Below are 22,688 nucleotides of genomic sequence, written 5' to 3'. Positions count from 1 at the left end.
GAACATCCTTTTCTTTTCTTCGTTATAAAATCTAATAATATGCTTCGACACCGTCGATTAATAAACAATTTTGTTTGATACCAGATTTTTAAAAGCATATACGTCTTCCGTGTTTCCTTGATATTTAACAATGATTTTGACTTCTTTCAAAGGAAAAAACATAAATTGCATGTTTTAGTGCTCTGTTGGTATTTTTATAAGGGTAATAAAGAAAAACAAATTCGGATTGAGTTGCTATTTATGTGTCGATATCATATACCTCTAGGGATGGTGAGTAAATATTGTGAGATATGAAAATGATGTAGCATTCCATTAATGATTTAATGCTATGAAACATTTATTTATAGTAGTTAAAAACTACTATCAATCAACCAACTAACTCATTAACTAATGTTATTGTATTATTAATTTATTATTATTATTAAATCTAACGTGAAAGTCATGCCATAAAAAATAACCACATCAATTCCAATTAAAAGTTTCATATATTATCAAAATTACATCATCAAATTGTGACCGCTTTAAGAGAGAGCTCACGTAAAAACTTTAGGGTTGATTGAATTTTATCGTAAATAATAAACAAAACATCTGGCCTTTATTATAAGATTTAAAATAAATTTAGATATGAGATTAAAAATATCGTCGACAGCAGGGTTCGAACCTGCGCGGGCGAAGCCCAACAGATTTCAAGTCTGTCTCCTTGACCACTCGGACATATCGACTTTTTTGACTAAAAACAACATTCGAATTTTATTAATAAATAGCTAAAAAGAAAATGAATATTTCTCTCTATATTTCGGACGTCAATAACTCAATAAAAACGTTATGATTATGAATTAAGAGGATAACTCAAAGGTATTTGTGAGAAACCAACTGATTAAAATTGAATGATATTGTTTTACTGTTATGCTAAACATTAATGGTTAAAAAATAGTAACGAAAACATTGTTGGGACCCCCCAGCCCAGGTCTCCACTAAGCTTCTCCGATGGTTGAAAACGGATGATTTGGTTAGTTTTTAGTAATATAAATGATCATATGTTTATACCATTTTCAAGCCATTCATATGCTTAGCAATTCAATACAATGCAACAATTATTTATAATAGTTAAACACTAATGTTAACCGGCCAATTAACTCAGCAACAGATGTATCCAACTCTATGTTGGTATTCCTAAAATGTTACTAGTGGCGACAGATGTAAAAAAAATTAATAGGGTCGGTTGACTACCGCAATATAATAAAAAAAATTTGGTTCGGTTCGGTCGGTCGATTCAGATCACGTTAGATTGGGCCATTCGAAATTTGTGGGGCCAGTCGACTATCGCAATATAATAACTTTTTGGGGGATCTGTTCTTATTACTTCGGTTCTTCTTGAAGTATAGATTCAAAACATAAAACCTTTTAAAACAATAAATACGACAATTTATCATCAGGGAATCCCCACAGGCCACAAATCAATGTTATAAGTTTATAACCATATCTTTGAGCTCATGGGATCCATCATTCGGCCCAACAAAGAGATCAGGTCCAGAATATAAGGACTTGAAGCACTATATTTTGTAGCTACTCCAAAATTATTCACGTGTCATGGCCTCAGAAACCGATTTTGTAGCTACTCCAAGTTTTAACACTAACAATGATTTTGACTTCTTTGTAAAATCAGTAACAGATCTTGCTGGCAATGTTGCTCTGCATGCAGCTGAACGTCACGACGTTACATCATCAACTTTTGACCAATTTAAAAAGACAAAGTTCAATTAATTTTTTTAAAAAAATTTCCCAAATGTGTATTTTAATAAAATAGAATTTAATGTGCAAAATATAAGGTGATCGAATTTTTATCATAAAAAAAACATATTTATTTTTTTTTTCGCATCAACTCTCAAATAAAGATAGGCATGGATCGAATATGTTCGAGGAGGGTTGCACCAATACCTATAAGCTTTATTTTATTACAGTTAATATAACTTTTAAACAGAATAAAAACAATAACAAAAAATATCGTCGACAACAGGGTTCGAACCTGCGCGGGCGAAGCCCAACAGATTTCAAGTCTGTCTCCTTAACCACTCGGACATATCGACTTTTTTGTTTTCTCGTTCCAACGTCTATACTAATAACTTTATAGTTGAATATGGTAACACACTATTTAGTAAAAAGAACATGATTATTTTCTCAAAATATTTATTTAGAATGTCAATAACACCTTAATGAATACGCTATGAGTTATGAATTGAGAGGATAATTAAAACGTTTACTCGACGATAGAAGGCCACAAAAATTACAAGAATAATCGTGGGTTTTGTAACCAATTAAATTATTTAATGTTTACTCACGGTTCCTATCTACAATCCACAACGAGTACGAGTAGTTAATTGTAGAATCAAATATATGTTCCTTACGCTAGTTGATGTCTTTGAAAGCATTTTAATTACGAAATCGTTAAAATACCTACAAGGTAGTCATGATAATACCCCAATCGACCCCTTCCTAGCTTAGTAATCATAATTAATTCTAGCCAATGCAGAAGAGCATTAGGCGCCAAATAATTAGGTAACATCAATGCCTTTATACAATTTAATCAAAAACATATTTTTAATTGTTACTCACAAACATCTTTATTTTATTACTTTCTTTTTTTTATACATTCACGACACAATGTAATTGTTTGATTATATAGCCACTTGGAGTCTTAGAAACCCACTTTTTCTTTATAAATACTAAGGAAGGATACAGACAACAGCTAAAACATTCATGTATTTCAATCTCTATAATAGATTAATATTTGATAAAAATAATAGTAACCCTCTATATATTTTGATTTATTATTTATTAATCTATATAATTTTATGAGTGTATAAAATCGATTCAAAACAATAAAATAATTGTTTGTGAGTAAAATAACGATGGAGATAGAGAGAATGTGTTTTTCTTTACTTAAAAAGTATAGTTTAGCCTCTTCTTTTTCTTTTTTTTTAAATAAATTGTTGTTTATTATAAGAATTCAATGTAAAAGTATTATCAGTCCTTCCCAATGTAGTGTAGTGTTAGGGGGTTTGGATTTTTTAATGGAGACTTAATTTTAATTCTCACTTACAACATTTTGAGGGGACATTGGTGGCTCAATGAAGGAAGACTCGGATCTTTGTGGTTTTCAGTTTGATCCTGAGGGCATCCGGGTTTTACCATCAGTGGGCCTTCGGACGGTTGCGTTTTTCTTGGAACTAGATATAACTTGGAGACGCTTAATGGCTCTGTACGACTGGGTTAGTCCAGCTAACGGTGACCTTTAGCCATTAGGTCTCCCCGTACCTGGTAACCAACATTCTATGTTATTGGTTTTTGCACATAAACCTGGTACACAGCCACATTGGGAAATCTATATAATTTGAGTTTTGGTCTAACTTTTACTCAATAGTCACTGAAATCCACAAACAGGCAGCATATTTCCGGTATACTCCAGAAGGCCACGTGGATTATTATTATAAAACTAAGTTAAAGTTTACCAGCAATCAATCGAATTCATTCATTCATTCCGAGATGCCGGAGCTTACTTCCATCGTCTACCTGCTGCTTACAGTTTATCTTTTGTGCTCAGCGAATGGTCTGTCTGTTGCTTCTCGATCTCTCTATTATCATTTCTCCTCATTCACATTTGCAACTTATATTCTTCTTAACTGCCATTGAATAATAATTATTATTATTTTGAATCAGTGATGTTTATTCTGATCATTGCAGGTTAGGGTTTATTATTGAGACTAATTCTATATAGTGATATTCTGATGAATTTAGGGTTTACTAGTTCCAGTATTTGTTTTTGTTTTTATGCCAGAAATCATGATAAGAAACAGCCTTTTTTCCACTCAGTTTAATTTGAATACGGTCTCCACTCCACAATGACTAAATCATAATATATTTGTCAAACAAACAAACAAATAAATTAATTAATTAACGCCTTCAATGTTTGTTCGTATTGTCATGTTTTGTAACGTGTGCTGTAATGCTGCTGTTACTGCTTTCGGTTTTTCCAAACATAACTTGTAATATTATACATAAATGTTATAAATATAGGATTACCAGTAGTGAGAGATATCACTAAACTACCACAAGATAGCTTTGGAAGGCCTGGATTATCTCACATAACCGTTGCAGGTTCACTCATGCACGGGCTGAAAGAGGTCAATACCCACCATTAACTGTCTCCCTACATTGATAAATATTATCATGTGTTTTATTCGACTTTTCCTCAAAATATTGTATGGGCAGGTTGAGGTATGGCTTCAAACGTTTGCTCCTGGAACACGCACACCGATTCATAGGCACTCGTGTGAGGAGGTTTTTGTGGTTTTAAAAGGGAGTGGTACTCTTTATCTTGCTCCAAGTTCTCATTCAAAGGCCCCTGGAACACCGCAAGAGATTAGCATCTTTTCAAATAGCACATTCTACATCCCTGTTAATGATGTTCACCAGGTAAATGGTTCTGATGTTTACCTTTTGATGGATAACCAGACCTTTGTTTCTTTTTTTGTTCCTTTATTTGGCTTTGAAATTGCGAATTAGACTGGCGTTTGTCCGTTATTAGCAGATATGTGATAGTGCCAATCTTGATCCAAACTGCATACTGTTTGATCACATACATTATGCCACAGCCACATGTGGCAGTTAGTTTGTAATCATTGTTGGTAGTTGGTCATTATGGGTGTAAACAAGCCGAGCTCGAGCTCGACAGGTTTAACTTACAAGAGCTGTGATTCAGCCCGTTTAACTTACGAGAGCTCGAGCTCGGCTCGTTTAATATAAGAGAGATTGAACTTGACTCGGCTCGGTTTGAGCTTTTTTATTAAAGCTCGAGTTTGGTTCATTTAACTTACGAGAGCTCGATCTCAGCTTGTTTATTATTTATTAATTTTTATACATACATTTATAATTACCTTCAGATACATTTTAATTTAAATCTTTATATATACGTAATACATATTATGTAGTTATTTCTAACATAAATTTATATATAATACATTATATAAATATAAATTTAATACACTAAATAAAAGTTATATAAATAATAGGAGGCTCGTTTAGGCCTGCATCCAACTCAAGCTTTATAATTGAAGCTCGGGCTCCTTTATTAAAAAAATTCATGTTTAGGCTAAGCTTGGCTCGTTTACACCCCTATTGGTCATACATGTATAGGTGGCAAAGTGGGTGGGTGAGGCAGTGCTAGGTATGGGTCAAGTAGGTAAATATTTAGGGCGGGTCAAAACTCAGAATATGTTGGATTGATCTGCCAGGGTGTTTTCGTTCATTTTATAAAAATATTAGTTTATCTACTATATATGAGTTGATTTAAGTCTTTTCTGCAGCTTTGGAACACCAATGAAGAAGAAGATCTGCAGGTTCTAGTTGTAATATCTCGTCCACCTGTTAAAATGTACACAATTACTTCCATCATACAATAATATATTTTTTTTATGATATGGGTTATCTGTGTTTATGTATTTATATGCATTTGGGACATTGTTATGCAGATTCATATATGATGAATGGCAGATGCCACACACTGCAGCCAAACTGAAATTCCCATATTATTGGGATGAAGGACTGTATCAGTCAACTGTAAAAGACGAGCTTTGACCTTCATTTTCATAACATCACAAGGTTAGTATCCATTTCTCTTGCAAGGTTGGTACAAGCTGCGGTTAAATTACGGGAGCTAATCATATTTAAACTTTTTTTCAAGAAAAATAAACACGTGCTTATGACTTTTGAGATTGCCTTCCTATAATTTTTAATGCTTTATCGTATTTAATACATCAATTATTTTTTTAAAATTAAAGAAATAAAGTTACAGAAATCTAAAAGATGTTAAGTGGTGTAAAATTCACCTCATAATAGGTTTGTTTTGTTATGGAGTAAGTTCTTATCGTTCTTTATCTGCAGCTTTTGGTTTAACGGACAAAATGGGAGTGAAATATCCACGCCAGAAAGACACATTTGACGTTAATGCAAAAGCAATCTGCATTACGGAAGTTGATTGGTTTTTGTTGATTTGTACAAGTTGACTTCATAGGTTCAATAGGTTTGTAATGTCTTCTTAAGTTGTATTTGCAGGCTTAAGAAAGAGTTGTAAATCTGTAGATTTTCCTCATATGCGATTACCTCATACTTTAATGCCAGAGCGATCTGAAGTTTATAAGCGTTGTTGCCAATTTGCCACATTTATTAGTAATTTTCAAATAGGAAGTCTCTCTGTGTAAATTTTGTCTCACCCCTTGACCTAAGGATCTAAATGCCTTGCGCAAATATGTTAATAATCGTGAATTAGGCAATATATTAGTTGGCGATTTGTCAAGTTTGTAGGCTATTAAGAGTATTTCAGAGAGTAAATTGTTAACCCAAACAACCTGTTTGTGTCAAAGTGACCTTGTAGTCACCTCAACGAGGTTTTGAAGTGTAAGTCACTATGATCCCTTTGGCTTAACAGGATGAAATGTCATGTTTGTTAAACTAATAATGTCTTGGTCAGTCGAAACTGATATTCCTTATGCTAACTACTATAAAATTCGACCGTTCAGTCACAATCAAAGATCAAAACGAATAATACTTCTAACCCAAAGATCGGTAAAATATAATGCAAAAAAATTATATCCAGTTCCACACATACTTATATTTTGAATTATTTCAAAGCTTCTATCAATCAATTAAAAAGATTTCTTCTGAAAATCTGAAATACATGATATATATATTTTTTTGAATGGCCATTCGAATCACTGATAGGTTATTGACCCATCCAATCGTCTTCATTCAACACCAGGAGAAAACCCATCATAAGTGAGAAAACTGTTTGGCCTTACCTGAAACCCCTATTTCTACTCATATATAAGTTATATTTTTTCGGCCTTTTGGAGCTTACAGGACACCAAAGGTGCACAAAGAAACCGGTTCCAGACCCGGGCCTACCCGCGGGAACGGACCGGGCTTTGGGTTTTTCCCCTGGACTGTACCCGGAACCGGAACCGACCGGGACCCGCTAGAACCGGTTCCACCAATACCTGTTCAAAACCCGACCCAAAACCTTGAAAAATCCCGGTCAAATACCGTTCTGAAAATACCTTATTTTGTTGACCATACCTCCGAGCTCCGGTTCCTGAAAATACCCGGTTTGTGCACCTCTACGGACTATAGGACACTGGTTACTAATTGGGCCAAACAATAATAAAATTTAAACATGAAATGGGAGGCCTAACCAATGTTTTAAAAACCCGTATTTTATTTATACCGGATTTGCTAAAAAATGGTACAACCGGTTGCCCCGGGTTATATCGGAAGGTTCAACCGGTTGAATAAATTACCTTATAATTTCCTATACATGTAACTTTAATCCAAAAATAACTCAAAAGTAAATGATTAATCCAAAAGTTAACTCATATTCAAAAAATAATGCAAAAGCACTCAATTTTTAAAAAAATAAACCTAAAGTTTACACGTTTGAATGTTAATTGTTGGGTTAAAAGTAATTTTGAAAAAATATGGACCACAAATATCAATAATTTCTCGGACATAAAACCGGTTTGCCGGTAAAATCCGGTATTTTAGACAAAAATCGTCTTATAGCAAACGGGCCAAAAATACCGGACTCAAAATACCGGTCTGTTGTCTGAAATCCGGTTTACCGGTTCAATCGGCCGCTTTAAACTGGTTTTTAAAACACTGGGCCCAACAGAAAAGCCCAAGCGGTCCCACTTGAAATCGTTTACAGTCTTCGGCTCATGATTTGAAGGAGTAGCAATGTAGAATAGAATAATACCAGAAACTGTTAATCAGTTAACCGTCAGTCAATGGATTTCTTCAGATCAATATTAGCTGATGATCCGGAACCACATCAAACCCTACAGCAATCCGAATCCAATACTCAATCACCAAGACATCAACAAATCGAAAGCAACGAAGATCACGATGATGATGATGATTCCACTTCAAATGCCAATTCGTCGGAAAACAGCAACGCCGGTGGTTTATGGAGCTTTGGAGATCTGGTGAAAACATTAACCACCAAATCCGAATCAGTACTCGAAACCTACCGTCACGATCTCAAGGAATTCGGATCCGGTTTGTGGAAAGAATCCGATTTGTTCCGTCAAGTTGCCAGCCGCGCCGTCAAGGACTTGCCGTCGTCTAGTACGTCGGCGATTGACGGAGTTTTAAAATCCACGGCGGATATTATCGCACAGAGTAAGGAAGCACTTATTAAACCTAATGATGCTGATGATGATTCGGATGCTTCTGGAAAACTTAATAATAATAATAATAATATTAATAGTCGGTTTGATGTGAAGTTGAATGCGATTCGGAGTGATACACGAACTTATTGTGAGGATCCTGAGGATTTAGTGGATTATAATAAGTGGAAGTTAGGATTTGTGATTGGTGATAAGAGAGGTGAGATTGAGAGGTTAGTTGGAGAGAATGGTGAGTTGGTTGGAATGTATGGAAAACTTGTTCCGAATGAGGTTGATGACGGAACGTTTTGGTTTAGGTATTTTTATAAAGTGCGTAAGCTTGAACTGCAAGAGGATATGAGAGCTAAGCTTGTGAATAGATCGTTAGCGGTGGATGATGAGGAAGAGGATTTAAGTTGGGATGTTGATGATGAGGATGATGTTGATGATAATGTTAATAATGAAGATAAACAACAAGGTGATCGGTTAATATCGAACGCCTCAAAAGGCGAAGATTCTAAGATTGTTGATGAAGGTGATAAGAACAGAGATGAGTCTGTGGTGAAATCTGATGAGACGGTTGATATGAAAGTGGAATCAGGTGAAGTTAAAGATAAAGATAGTAATGTGGTTGTTGAGTCGAATCAACCTTCACTTCGTGAGGATGATGATATTGAGTGGGATGAGATTGAAGATCTTGGGGACGATGATGACCGGAAAGACTCTCATGGTGACGCTGCCAGTAAAGCTGCCTTGCGCACACGGTTGGCTACTGCTGCAGATGAGGAGGATTTGAATTGGGATATTGAAGATGATGATGATGATGATGAAGAAGATGATAAGACAGTAAAAGCAGGTAGTAAGTGATTATGCATAACAATAGTTTAATCAGTTAAGGTTTTTTGCATTGTGTTTTACATGTTTTGATTGTGTAAAGTTGCTGTTACTGTTTCCTATTCTTAAGTGATTTGTAATACGTTCTTTTGTTCATAATGATACGTCTTCCATAGTTCCATATGCTGCCACTATCGTTGTCTATATTATTCTTTTGGTTCCTTGCTTTCAAACATTACACCCGTGTTTTTCAAGCTTACACCACAAAACAATAGAGCTCGAAATGCATAACAAGTGTGAAGCTCGGCTTACAAGAAACATGGCTAATTTCTACTCACATTCGGGTTAACTATTCTTTGTATTTTGTTATATAGGGACATAGGGCTTGAGTTGGCCCATTTAACCAATAAGCAAGTTGATCGCAAGCTTACAATGGAGCTCAAAATGTGTAACAAGTAAGCTCTAGTTTACAAGAAACATGATTGTATTTGTTATAACTGTAACCTGCGAACGATTTACGACACGTTTACAGTTACAACTTGTGCACTACACTTAGGTTTCTTATGTATATATTTTTGAGTTGGTCAAATTACAAGCATCAGTAAGCATTTCAAACAACAAACACACAAAACCGAGTTCAAGTTTTTAACTCATGGCAGTCAAGTTGAGCTCAAGTCTGACTCCAAACAGTTTTAATGCTATGCAAAATTTAAAACAAACACCTCCAAATAACTAAACATGTAAAAAAGCAAATAATAATAAAATAAAAATTCACACTTTTTTTAATTAAAGATTTTTAAGGACTATTCTCGATTCTCTATCACGACAACAATGGATTAGTCTAATCACCGATACTAAAACCTATTCGGTTCCCCTGTAGCCAAATAAAAACTCTGTTTCAAACGCCCAAACCACACCACCAGTTTCACGAACCCACATTTCTCAAGCAACATTAATACCAGAATCAGCGGACCGGTCCATTTTATGCGGTTCACTGGGGGCAGGCAGTGCCAGAAGCCTCCCCCTTTGAGCACGAGGAGGTAGATGTTTAGTCGGCTTTTTTGACCCATTGTTCCAGGGTAAGAAAACACCAGTCCCCCCACGTGGCAGCCTTCTTGGGATCATAGCCATGGGCGAGAGCGGTGCTAACATAAGAAGTTGTGGGGCCCATTTTGGAACAGCATGAATTGACTCACCTGTTAATAAGGGAGTTGGAAGACCAGGCTGCCACAAGGTCATGGCCCCGGCCATGTGATCTTTTGGGGGTTGATTTTTATCTTCTCGGACTTTGAAAAACGTGACGCTGATTCGCTTAGTTGGAGACTGGCACATCGCGTGGCGTGCCATGTCAGCACTGTTTCCCCTCATCACTAACAGTGACCTGTGGAGTAGTGAAACTTGTTATCATAAAAGGTGTACTTAAAAGTGAAATATTTATATATTATTATGTTTAGATGACTTACCCTTCCTTTAGAGAAAGCATGAGTGGTCCTCTATAGTTGCCATCATTATCACAGACTAGACTACGCCCGAACGCCATTGTTGACTCGGATAGAACAAGTGTCAAGATAGGTTGCTCTAAATGTGGCGGTTTCAAGAACGGCTGTGAAAATTCACCCTGCAGGTGGATTCTGTTTTCAGTATCACCATTCACCACCATGTGTGTGTTTAGAGTTCGGATCATTTTAGAATTTCTATATAATTTGATAACTTTAAAAACTCTTTAACAACCAATCATTTTATTTATTTAATTATATGTATTTGATGTTATTTGAGGTTAGTTTTGTCATTTATTATATGTAATTTTACGATTGCATATATGTAAAGTTGTAATTACATATTTGCAATCAGAAAATTACTTATAATATATGACAAAACTGACCTTAAATATATATAATTAAATAAAGTAAATGATTGGTTGTTACAAGAGCTTTTAAAGTTCTGAAATTATTTTGAAGTTCTGAAATGGTCTTAATCATACATAGACATGCATATTTGTAGCATGATTAAAAGTTACTTTAAGAGCAAATTATAATACCTCATCAAAAAAGTTTATGATGCAACTGTTGGGTCGTCTGTTTTCAGAAACTAAGTGAAGCTGAATGAGATGATCAATGACGCCTTCAAGAGGAGCAGGGATCGGGTCGATATTGCCTGTAAACATATTTAACACGGTCACAATTTTATAACTTTGGATCAAATCCAGAATATTATTTGTAATATCAAATGATTATTGAGGTTGCATCTTACTGTCTTGGGATTTATTAGTAGCTGCAACTTGATCATCTTTTATCTGTCCAAATATAGGAGCTCCAAACTGAATAAGCTCTCTCTTGATTAACTTTGATTGCTGATTGTACATGATAAAAGTCTCACCTGATCATCACCCACAATTAATAGGATTATAATACCATGTTACCAAAAAGAGAACATTATTTTCTAAATAAGGAAACGATGTATTTCATGAGATGTTATTTTGTTGGTCTTAAACATGTATAATTAAGGCTGCAAACCTGTTCAATCCCTTACTATCTCAAAACTTCGGTCCGAAAAGGAAAGAACAAGGTAAACTAGAAAAGCATCACGAATCACGAGGTCCACCTGAGAGTTCACCATTTTGGCCAGCGGCTCGGAGATCGGTTACATAGTCGGTTAACTTTGAAAGCTCGGTCGTGCTAAGTACGTCATCATATAGCTTCAACCCTCTCCCCATATTCACCTGCCAATCATAAGTTCAATCTAACATATTAGTTTCTTATCTTTCCATTTAACGCCATATACAATTGTTACAATATCATAATTCAAATGTTAATAAAACAACATATGAACATACCATATGCCCTTTAACAGACTCCTTAGCCGTAAACCCTTTTGTTATCTTCATTTCAGCACGCCTCGCCTCCCAATCTTCTTGGTTTGAGCATATTTCAATGTTTTCCACTGTAGACTGCACTTCATGAGTATCTGCACAAATTAAAAAATTGAGTACAGTCATCAGCGAAACCAGATGGGGCCCATATCTGTCTCTAACGTTATCATTTTCTTAAGCTATGTGTATTGTGTAGTAGAGGGGCTACAAAATAGGATGATTTGTGTCCGTGGCGCCCAGTCAGCAAACAGTGGGTTTTTGTTTTAGGGGTATAATGGTATTGTAGCGCCTATATATGTATATATATATCACACACACATATAATATAATAATAATAAACAAACACACACATCCGGCGACAAATACTAATCGCCCCTCCCCGTTGTCGCCCTTTTATCGCCGTCGGGCGCGGTGTTTCACCTGTTTATCGCCCCCATCGCCCTTCTCCTCGCCCCCACTATGGATAGCCTATAGCTTGAAGTCTGATTTGTTATTGACACATTAAATAAAAAGTTTCAACTTATTGTTTGTGGATAACTAATTTAACTCCAGAGTCCAGACAATTTTATTGGTATCAACCATTGTTAAGATAATATTACATCTCTGACTTCATTCAGAGGATCTTTTTGGAATTTGAGACCAAGAAATCACCAACCGCCCAATGTGCGACCCTACCATGGTCTATGCTACATACTATTCCTTTTATCCTTATTAACACTTTTGTACCCTTTTTAAGTAAGAACATTCGTTATGAAAGGCACCGAGCATTACTCCAATAGCAAATTTCCACTAACAAAGTACGACAAAGCCCCCACTATGCAACTTACTCTTTTCCACTAGGGAATTTGTCATTTTCATATTATATAATAACATAATATAAGTTATATTAATTTTATTACAAACCATAGGTAGCAAAATATAAGAAAATCAAGTGATGAAAATAAAATTACAAACACTTTACATACATATCAAGACGCTCTAAGAAGAAATATTTGAATATCAATATCATCGATCTCATAAGTATCATACCAAATCCCATCAATCGAATCACTTTTTCGAGAAATACGAGACATCTAAGTCATACAAGTAAAGAGATCTATTCATTGATAAGAAAAAGAAAAAACGTGAACGGGGACTGGATTGATGATAAAATAGAATCCTGGGTTGCAAACAGTGATTCGATTGATGATGAAAAAAGAGAATTCTTTGTTCAGTTCTCCACCTTAACGACAGAAAAAAGGATTGATCAAATTTTATTAAGTCTGACTCATAGTGATCATTTATCAAAGAATGACTCTGGTTATCAAATGATTGAACAACCGGATATTAATTATTATGTTGTATTTTAATGCAATGTAATCAAAGCAATACACAAAAGGTATTTTTATTATGCCATATAAAATTTGCATAAAAGTTAATTGCAACAAATTTGGAAAATATATAAAGTTAAAATTCGTGTGAGTTGGTTTGGTCCCACTAAATGGACGGATGACACAACATTGAGTGTTATAAAGAAATCAATATCGTCCCAAGGATTAGAATCCAATGACCAAATGTCAAAAACTCCACCTAACACCCAAACAAACAAGAATTCTTTGGCAAATCATCTTTAATTCAATGGTATCCCTAGACTTTTAGTATATGTAAATTTAATATTTTTAACAAAATAAAGATGGTTAACTTTGATAAGTGAGAACAAAGAGATTATGTGCTAATTGCTACAAACAAAGCACACTTCCTCTGTTTACTCAAAGTTAAAGAGAAACTTTTGATACAAGTTTGCCTCGAAATTGTCACCAAAATCCTTGGAATCAGCATAAATGAATTCTAGCATTTATTGATTCTCATTATCATTCAATAATCATGTCTGTGTGACTGTGACTGTAACCTTAAGACATAATAAAGTCAAATAAGTCAGTAAAATTAAAGGACGTTAAAAGCTACAACACACAGCTCTCAAGGGAAAAGAGAAGAAATGACTGATTCTAGAGGAATCAATTGCTTTTGTAGAATTCAAAATTTTAATAAATGAAATATTATTATTTGTTGAATTTGGCTGTGTATGGTTATTAAATTAAAATAAATTGTATGTGGCTCAATGGTAGAGCACTCATTTTACAAGTGAGAGCTAGGGGGTTCAAACCTCACTATCACCTATTTATATGGGAGATTCGAGTCCTGATCTTACCCGGTTTTACCGGCTCCTCGCTGTCGTGCCATTTGGTGGGCGTGGGGGTCGGGTTTTATCCGGTGAATCCCTCAATAGGTGGACCGCTAGGGGCTCCGTCCGTCCGGACTAGTGGCCGGCTCGGGCTACCTTTAGTCAATGGGGGCCGCGTACGGAGTACCCGACGTTACTTAGTTGGACGTTTAAAAAAAATTTAAATTAAATTAAAATATATATATATATATATATATATATATATATATATATATATATATATATATATATATAAAGGCTCCATAAAGTATAAAACTCATGTAAAGTGTTCATTATGAAAATGATTTATATGTGTCAATGCCCGTGAATTTAAAATTAAAATAATTAACGAGCAACATGTGAGTGATGAGAAAAAGAGGTATAGATCTGAAATATGTAAATACAGATTAAAAAACTAAACTAATACGGGACTACACGAGTTGTATAAAATATAAACACTTATATATCTTGTGTAGCCCTATCAAATTATTAAAACAAACGCATATAGAACATAACCGTAATAAATATTAACCGAATAAAACGAGCAATAATAATAATATTAATAATTCGTTACCTGCATCGGTAATCGCACTCTTCGGCGAATAATCCTTGGCCGAATCATCATCAACCACCTCGACACCACCACAACCATTACCATCACCATTAACATCCACAAATCCATCCACAACAACTTCACGTTTAACCTCCACCACCGGCGGCTGCACCTTCACCTTCTGCAGCTCCGTCGTTACATCCGCAATCGAAAAAAACTTCTGCATCTGCAGAATCGGGATCCAATTCAACCGGCGACGGTGTATAGCGGCAAACACCGCCTCATAATCACGTCGTCCGCCTTCAAACTGCGACAAATGGCCACACAACGCGTCAATTATCGCATTCGCCGCAGCAAACTCGCCTCGGAACCACGAGATTATCGCGTCCTTAGCCAACGCCTCCGGCATCACCGCCGCCGTAGCGGGAAACATCACCGGCGTTCGATCCGCCACTGCTGGCGCCATGTCAGATACACGTGAAATGAAAACCTAATTTTCTATTCAATAAAACGACGACGTACGGTTAACGGATCTATAAATATAATTATGTTTGTATATATGCACCTTGTGTATATATATATAGTGACTGAAAATTTTGAGAGAGATGAATGTGTGTATAGAGGACGATATATATAATAATGATACAGTAGATGTATATAGGCACCTTGTATATATAGTGACTGGAAGAAATTAAAGGAAAAAACAAAAAATATTTTTTAGCTTAATTGGCTAGTCCGTCAGGGGGCCATATGCTGACGTGTTAGTTTAGTATTTGTAACGTTTGCCAGCGTGTGATTGTTAATTGTGTTGAGCCATTTTGGACTAGCAAAGGGGTAGGTTTCGGTATTAATATATTTATTAAAAATTTAAAAGATTCGAATATAATATTTTATTAGATATCTGGTAGTAACCACCGTACTTTAATGAATGATGAATCTGGTCGTCACGATGAACACAAAATTAAATTGATTTCCTATTATGAGAAAGGTAAAAAATTAAATGTGTTACATGTAAGTTTTGTTTTAATGTATTAATGTTTAGGATATTTACAGGTTCATTGTTTTAAAAACTTGTTCTAACCGGCCGGTTGAACCGAATTTCACACAGCAGGCCAGTGTTTTGAGTCAGAGTATTTTTGGCCGGTTTGCTAGACCATCGTATCAGCGGTTTTTTTTTCTAAATTACCGATTTTAGGTACGATAAATTTTTGATATTTACGGCTCATATTTTTCCAAAATTACTTTTAACCCAACAATTAACATTTAAACGTGTAACTTTTAGGACTATTTTTTAAAAAAAATTGATTGCTTTTGTATTAAATTATCAATATGTATTAACTTTTGGTTTATTTTTTGTTATGAAATCATTTACTTTTGGGTTATTTCTTGAGTTGAAGTTGAATTTATAATGATAACTATTCAACCGGTTGAACCTTCCGGTATAACCCGGTTCAACCGGTTGTAACATGTTTTAGTCTAATCTAATACAAGTAAAAATACCGGTTTTTAAAACATTGAATGACATTTCAATTTTTTTTACTTTTATATTAAAAGTTGAAATTGAATAAGAATAAAAATAAATTAATACCTATTTATTTACTAATAAAAAAAAGTAAGATTACTCACGGGGCATTAAACAAACACACACAAAAGATGAACAACTCTACTGATTCACGCTTCCACAAATTCAATCCCTCTCATGACCTCATTCACCTTTGTCTCCCCTCTCACAAACATATAAATGCACACGACGGTGGTGAAATCATTTTGGTTACTTTTCATATTATAATCGAGTTCGTTGTAGCGTCTCCAACAAAATGTACATGAGCGTTACACATTTTATGTGACCCTAACGGTTGCGTTGAAGAACGTTTGTCCTTATGCCCATTTGAAATTAAGCAAGGAAAAGAGTTGGTGATATGTGGGCCCACATGTGTATGTTAGTGTTCGTGTGATTGATAATTACAAATGGCATTTTAGGCCGTAAGTAATGGTTAATGCTTTGTAAGGAATATCTTTCGACACATCGTCATTACTGTTTTTAAACAAAAATATGTGTAATAGTTAATGTCTCTTAATGTCCTTTAATCACGTAGAGCTTCGTTGTATAAACCTCCATGCCCTGTAACACCCATTATACCCTCCGAAAACGGTGTAGAGGATTTTATCTACATTCCATGATACCCCTGTAATGTCTCATTACGGATACTCATACGTAACGATATTAAAAGTCTTGAATAAAGCTTTGAATTTCCGATCGTTGAATTTTTGTCAGATAAAGGTGTAATTTAGCTAGTGGAATCAGAAAATTGTTGTTTTAAAGAAAATATTAATTTGTGATTTTTTAAAATTCATAACATACTTTTTATACATGTATTTTAATTAAATAAAATAAAGTAAAAAAACTATTGATTATAAATATATTTTGATCATACAAATAAATATAAACTGAGATGATTATATGAAAATGTAAAACCATTATAAATCATATAAGAGCATTCAGAACATGCTCTCTATATCTATCGGTAAAATTATGACTACATCAAGCTTTTTAAAAGCAGTAAAATTATCTGATGACTTTTAAAAATCATTTACGCTCGTTAATGCTTTTTTGTTCATTAAAGGTTTTTAATACTATCTAATGACTTTTCTAATATTATCATATAGATTTAAACAAACTATTAACTGTAAAATCAAGATATGTATGAGTATTATGTGATAATTTATATGTAAAATTATCATATAAAAATAAATGTTAAAAAATACCAAAGTTGGTAGTCGGACCGAACGTTGAAACTCATCATTTTCGGTTATTCAAATCATAAAAAACATTGTTTGTGTCGTTCATTTGCGTTTGTGAACCCTTCACGAACAAGTTAATTTTCTAATAAACGGTCACGGACAAGAAATTTTGTTCGGTTAGCTACTCGTGAAACGTACGCGTGTCCGATAAAAGCTTAACGAACAAACATGAACAAAGTCTTGCTCGGTTCCATTCGTTTGCAGCCCTACCAATAGAGTATCGAAAAATAGTTGGGCACTTGCCAATCCCCAAAATAAAAGATTTTTAAGTGATGTGCTTTTTTGATGTTTGGTATGAGGTGTTGCACCAATGCTCAACCCAAGGTAATTAAGAAGCATATATTTTTCTTTGGATAATCAGCCGCATAACATCTTAAACTAAACTTCCTAATAAGGATGGTATGAAGTGCTAAATGAGAGTGAAGTTTGTCGTATGAAGAAACACTAACCGGACCCCGGGCAGATAACTGGTAACCTGGGGGTTAGATAGATGTTTCCCACGAGGGGTTAGACCCTGAGAAGATGGTTCTTCTGATAACCTGCAAAACAGACACCGTGAGCTCGTCACTGAGAAGGGGGGGTTCCTCCTTGTGACCACCCTCCGGCGTGAGAATCAGACTAAATTGCTCTTTAAATATAAAAGTATATTAAGAGATTGCTAGAGCAGATATCAGGTATAATATGATGATAATCCGATAAGATATGATAATACAAGATAAGATGAGATGGTCATACCATTTGTGGTATTTATAGCCGAAGGTAGGTTTCCAAGGAGGTATGGCCGGCTGCAACAGTGTTCCTGTTCCACCAACAGTAGCCTACGCACGTGCCCTGCTGGTAGTTGGTGGGTAGGTAGCGGCTGACAGCGACCAGACCTGCTATATACTATTCCTTTTCCACCAACTGTCAGCTACGCACGTGGTATGACAAGAGTTGGTGAGTAGGCAGCGGCTAATAGTGACATACAGTGTAGGAGCATGCTGCTCTCCATACTGTTGTCTATAAGCTGTCGTATCTTTAGTCAGATCTTTTTCCCATACCTCGTCAGGTACAGTACAGAAGATCTTCCTGTATCGTACGGACTGGCTTATTTGGGCGGGAGTATTCCCCCTCCCGCCCTTGTGCGGGATTGTTCCCGGCTTCGCTCATTCCTTCAGGTGACACTGAACGATTGAGAGCTAAGTGCCTTGTGCGTGTAGCCTTGCTGCGCGGGTGGCCTTCCCTAATGGCTTGTATCCGAGGCTGCGGGGACAGGCGGAGTCCTTCACCATTGGGAGGCATTTCCTGCGGGACCAGCTTGCGTACTGCGCGTAAGGGCGTCACGTCTCTGAGCATGGTTGGTCCTGCGGATCCAGTTGGTTTCTGCGCAGACGTCCCTGTTTAAGGTGAGTCTTGCGGGTCCAACTGGGCTCTGCTGGGACCTACCTCTTCAAGTCCCCCCGGTCCAATGTTCTTCTCATGCGTGTTTAATAAAGTGAGGTGAACTTTTGGACTTTAAGCAAAGGGTTTTGAAAAGGGTTTTTTAAGGTTTTCCATGGGGATTCTTCCCGCGGAAGTCCTTGTCACTTGCAGAAATTCCCGAGTTTCCTGCTTGGTCTTTGGGTATGATGCGGGTAGGTCTGTAACCTCCTCGCAAGTCAGGAGCGTTGAGTCCCACTTGTGTGGATTCTCCATGAGGTTTTGGTAGTTTTGGACATAGTGATCAATTATGTTAAAACCACCAATTCCATCCTGGAGCTTCAAACAACGTAGTTCTCGACGTTCCCGCTATGCAGGGATGTTATTACCGCTTCCGCAAGCATTGCCCAGAAGATCCTTCTTGGTTTCAATTCCCAGCGGAGCGCTAGGTATGTGAAGGGTTTTGCCTTAACACTGTACCAGCGCTCGTCTTACGGTTACTTTACTTCCAAGGTATTCCTGGCTTCAATTCCCTGCGGGTGCTAGGTATGTGAAGGGTTTTGCCTTTACACTGTACCTGCAGCCGTCTTATAGTTACTTGGTTGCCGAGGAATATTTGGCTTCAATTCCCTGTGGGTGCTAGATATGTGAAGGGTTTTGCCTTTACACTGTACCCGCATCCGTCTTACGGTTACTTGTTCGCCAAAATTTACTTGGCTTCAATTCCCTGCGGGTGCTAGGTATGTGAAGGGTTTTGCCTTTACACTGTACCCGCATCCGTCTTACAGTTACTTGTTTGCCAAGGTTTTACTTGGCTTCAATTCCCTGCGGGTGCTAGGTATGTGAAGGGTTTTGCCTTTACACTGTACCCGCATCCGTCTTACGGTTACTTGTTTGCCAAGGTAAGGGGGATTTTCCCGCTTACTTTTTAATATTTTCAAAATTTGAATTTTGAAATTCGAAGGGTTGGTGGAAAGATAGGAACAGTCCAAACCTTTGAAACGTCGTGCGACGGTTTCTTCTGACTGTGTCAGGACGTGCAGGAAGTTATGGTGACGTGACATTATATGGTCATTCCAGACGCTTTTTACGGCGCGTGGGCGCGATTTTTCGGGCGCGTGGCCGCGAAATTACTGGCACACGTCCTGTCAACAGCTGTTGCCAGCCTGCTTTTTGCCACGTGTCATAGTTTCATTGCACCTTCGATTTCTCTCTCCTCCGCATTAAATTCACCGCATTAATTGCGATTAGTATATAAAGGGGGAGAGGCCTCTTTGTAATCCACACTTTCACCTCTCTTCTTCTTCTTAGTGATTTCCGGCAAATACTCCCCTTTTCAGGCAAGCATTTTCCCGAAATCACTTTCTTTCTGCAAAATGTCTTCTCATGATGCTGAAGCTGTAGCCGACGATAGGAGTACTGCTGGCGAGTGCCAGTGTGCTCTACCTATCGATCAGTACCAGTACATCGTCAGGAAGTTCATGCTTGAGTCTCTTGAGCCTGAGTTTCCTGAATCCCACCAGACTGTGTACGATGCCCCCAGTGGCAAGATCGGGGTATATGCTGCATTCTTTGTTTATGGGAACCTTAGGTTCCCGTTGACAAAGTTTGTGTACCGTGTCCTGGAGAGGCACGGGGTGCACCTGACCGAGGTGCATCCGATGGCGATTGCCAAGGTCCGGCACTTCGAATGGGTGTGCCGGATTCTGGGTATTGAGCCCTACGTGGACCGCCTGATGACCTTCTATACTTGGAGGTGCGTCCAGGGGTGGTACACCCTGACAACCCGTATTAAGGGTTTGAAGATCTGCGTGACCGAGCGCAGTCTCCGATCGTGGAAGCGGGAGTTCTTCTACATCTCTGCCCGCGCCATCCCTATTGCCATGAAGTTTAAGAAGGGTCAAGCGCTTCCGAGCCTTCACGCTTCCAGCTACCAGGAGGCGGAATGGTTCGCGAAGATATCCCGGGTCCAATCTCCGGTTTACCGGTTTGCGGAGTCCGGGATGGTGATGCTGGGGATGAGCCGGGTATGGAAGGACGCGTCCCGGTTTCCCATCCTTCTCGAATACGGTTTGAACTCTATTCCTTATGGTATGTCTTGTCTTTTTTGCTGATATGAGTCTGTCTTCTAACTGCTTTTCTTTCAGAGGGGAACAATTTGGAGTCGCTCCTGTACCCGCGGGAAGCTAACGGTCCCGTGCGGGTGGGTACTCGTGCTCTTGACGAGAACGAGTTGCCCATCCTGGAGCAAACGGCGGATCGGTTTGTGGAGGTCTATCCGCTGGGCCACGAGATTCTGAGCCAACGGCGGCCAGGTAAGGCGATACTCTATCCTCAACCCCTCAATGCTGTACCCGCTGCTGGAATTCCTGACATCCTGTCTTCTTCTGAGGAATCCGCAGATGGTCCTCCGCTGGTGCGGAAGAGGAAGGCTGCCGGTGGGAAAGGGAAGGAGGTGGCCTCCACAGCTGATCCGGTGCTCCTATCTGACAGTGAGTCAGATAATGAAGAGGTGGCGGGGCACCCCGGTGGTGAGAAGACCACTGCTCCGGAGGCTACGACTGTTACCTCCGGAGAACCAACGACGACGACGGTGACCGGCATCAAGAGACCGGCTCCATCGGGTTTGTCCCCGCCTGTCCGTACGTTCAGGCTCAAGAAAACCCGTAAGTACAAACATCATTGTTTTTGTAGATTTAACACACTTCATAAATTTATTGTTTTAACACTTATCTTCTTGTGCAGGCGTGGATGTTGACGCATTCCCGGGTGGAGTGCCTAGTAGTACCTCTCCGCCGATGACGGTAGGCTTGGTCAGCCTACCTGAGGCGTCGACCCAGGCGCCTGCGCCTAGTCCCGCTGGTTCAGTTGCTCACTCTGAGCCGACTGTTCCAGCCGAGTTTATGCCACCGCCGTCCGTGAGTGCGATTTTTACGGCGTCCTTCACCGAGCCGGCGGTTACGATTGCTGCTGATTCTGCGGCAGCGACTGCGGCGGCTGCCACCATGCCCCCGCCACCGGCACCGATGGCCGGCCCATCAGGTACGCATGGGAGTACTCGCCAGTCTTTGCAACCTTCCCATCTGCCTGACCTTTTGGATGGGTTTCCTTTGGGTTCAGGTGATGGGTTCGGCGGTTATCGGCCTGTTACAGACCCTACAGGTGCGTAGGGTTTCTTTGGCCCCTTTTTCACTTATTTTTTATCATCTTTTCCTAACTGCTTTTTTGTTTTTTTTGCAGTGTCGGATTCCAATGAAGTGTATGTTCCGCGATGGAACATACGTCAAGGAACAACCCTTCGTACCCCTGTGGAGTGCGTGGACTGGGCTCGCCACGCTGCTCCTCATGGTGCGTTGGGGGAAGCCATGGCTAGCTACCAGGAGGGTAGGCTAACCAATGAGCTTCGGGTTCTCCAGGCCCGGATGCAGCCGCGCGTCGAGCTGCTTTGTCGTGAAAACGACAAGTTGAAAGCAGCTCGCGCCAAGGACGTATCTCAGGCGCGTGCTCTTCGGGAGGAGAACCAACGATTGACCGCAGCTGCTGCGGAGAAGGAGAAGGCCTTCAAGGCCCTCGAGGTTGACGTTCAAGCGCGACTCGAGGCCCGCTCCAAGGCTGCCCAAGCTGTTAACGAACAGCTTCGGCTGGCTAAGGAGACTGCGAGGAACGCGACTGAGAGGGCTACCAAGGCTGAAGCCGTTGCTGAGCCTTTACGCATGGAGAACGAGGAGCTCAAGGCCCAATTAGAGGCTCTCCAACGTGCTCATGATGCCTTGGCCATGGAAGATGCCAAGAAGCTCCAAGAGATCCTGGACC

At 38.3% G+C, this 22,688-nt stretch overlaps 3 protein-coding genes and 2 non-coding genes across 7 annotated transcripts; 2 read left to right on the top strand and 3 right to left on the bottom strand.

The window, feature by feature from the left end:
• Window positions 1–640: 640 nt before the first annotated feature.
• Window positions 641–722, bottom strand: TRNAS-UGA (transfer RNA serine (anticodon UGA)). Its single transcript has one exon. It is a non-coding gene; the product is annotated as a tRNA-Ser (tRNA).
• A 1,283-nt stretch (window positions 723–2,005) lies between these two features.
• On the bottom strand, window positions 2,006–2,087 carry TRNAS-UGA (transfer RNA serine (anticodon UGA)). Its single transcript has one exon. It is a non-coding gene; the product is annotated as a tRNA-Ser (tRNA).
• A 1,420-nt stretch (window positions 2,088–3,507) lies between these two features.
• LOC143574318 (auxin-binding protein T85-like) lies at window positions 3,508–6,190 on the top strand. 2 transcript variants are annotated; one of them, XM_077058971.1, is made up of 6 exons: window positions 3,508–3,607; window positions 4,075–4,181; window positions 4,270–4,473; window positions 5,364–5,431; window positions 5,529–5,658; window positions 5,941–6,190. In XM_077058971.1, the coding sequence occupies exons 1-5, from the start codon at window positions 3,544–3,546 to the stop codon at window positions 5,632–5,634; spliced, it is 549 nt and encodes a 182-aa protein (XP_076915086.1). In that variant the 5' UTR covers window positions 3,508–3,543; the 3' UTR covers window positions 5,635–5,658; window positions 5,941–6,190. The 2 variants fall into 2 exon arrangements, with proteins under 2 accessions (XP_076915086.1, XP_076915085.1); XM_077058970.1 differs by lacking the exon at window positions 5,941–6,190 and having other exon boundaries at window positions 5,529–5,860.
• A 1,630-nt stretch (window positions 6,191–7,820) lies between these two features.
• On the top strand, window positions 7,821–9,234 carry LOC143574317 (uncharacterized). Its single transcript, XM_077058969.1, has one exon. It carries the CDS (start codon window positions 7,839–7,841, stop codon window positions 9,084–9,086), a length of 1,248 nt encoding a protein of 415 aa, XP_076915084.1. The 5' UTR covers window positions 7,821–7,838; the 3' UTR covers window positions 9,087–9,234.
• Window positions 9,235–9,792: 558 nt separating this feature from the next.
• On the bottom strand, window positions 9,793–15,309 carry LOC143574306 (RNA demethylase ALKBH10B-like). Of its 2 annotated transcripts, none has more exons than XM_077058958.1 (7): window positions 14,697–15,309; window positions 11,887–12,017; window positions 11,655–11,772; window positions 11,298–11,429; window positions 11,092–11,207; window positions 10,517–10,671; window positions 9,793–10,434 (listed from the first exon to the last, which is right to left on the bottom strand). In XM_077058958.1, exons 1-7 carry the CDS (start codon window positions 15,139–15,141, stop codon window positions 9,996–9,998), a joined length of 1,536 nt encoding a protein of 511 aa, XP_076915073.1. In that variant the 5' UTR covers window positions 15,142–15,309; the 3' UTR covers window positions 9,793–9,995. The 2 variants fall into 2 exon arrangements, with proteins under 2 accessions (XP_076915073.1, XP_076915074.1); XM_077058959.1 differs by having other exon boundaries at window positions 11,304–11,429.
• Between the last annotated feature and the right edge of the window lie 7,379 nt (window positions 15,310–22,688).

Source organism: Bidens hawaiensis, unplaced genomic scaffold (assembly GCF_021521415.1).
Source record: "Bidens hawaiensis isolate Kalapana, Puna unplaced genomic scaffold, B.hawaiensis_p1.1 tig00026897_1, whole genome shotgun sequence".
Lineage (NCBI taxonomy): Eukaryota > Viridiplantae > Streptophyta > Magnoliopsida > Asterales > Asteraceae > Bidens > Bidens hawaiensis.
Note: the sequence above shows the minus strand (reverse complement) of the source record. Positions and strands in the feature narration are given on the sequence as shown.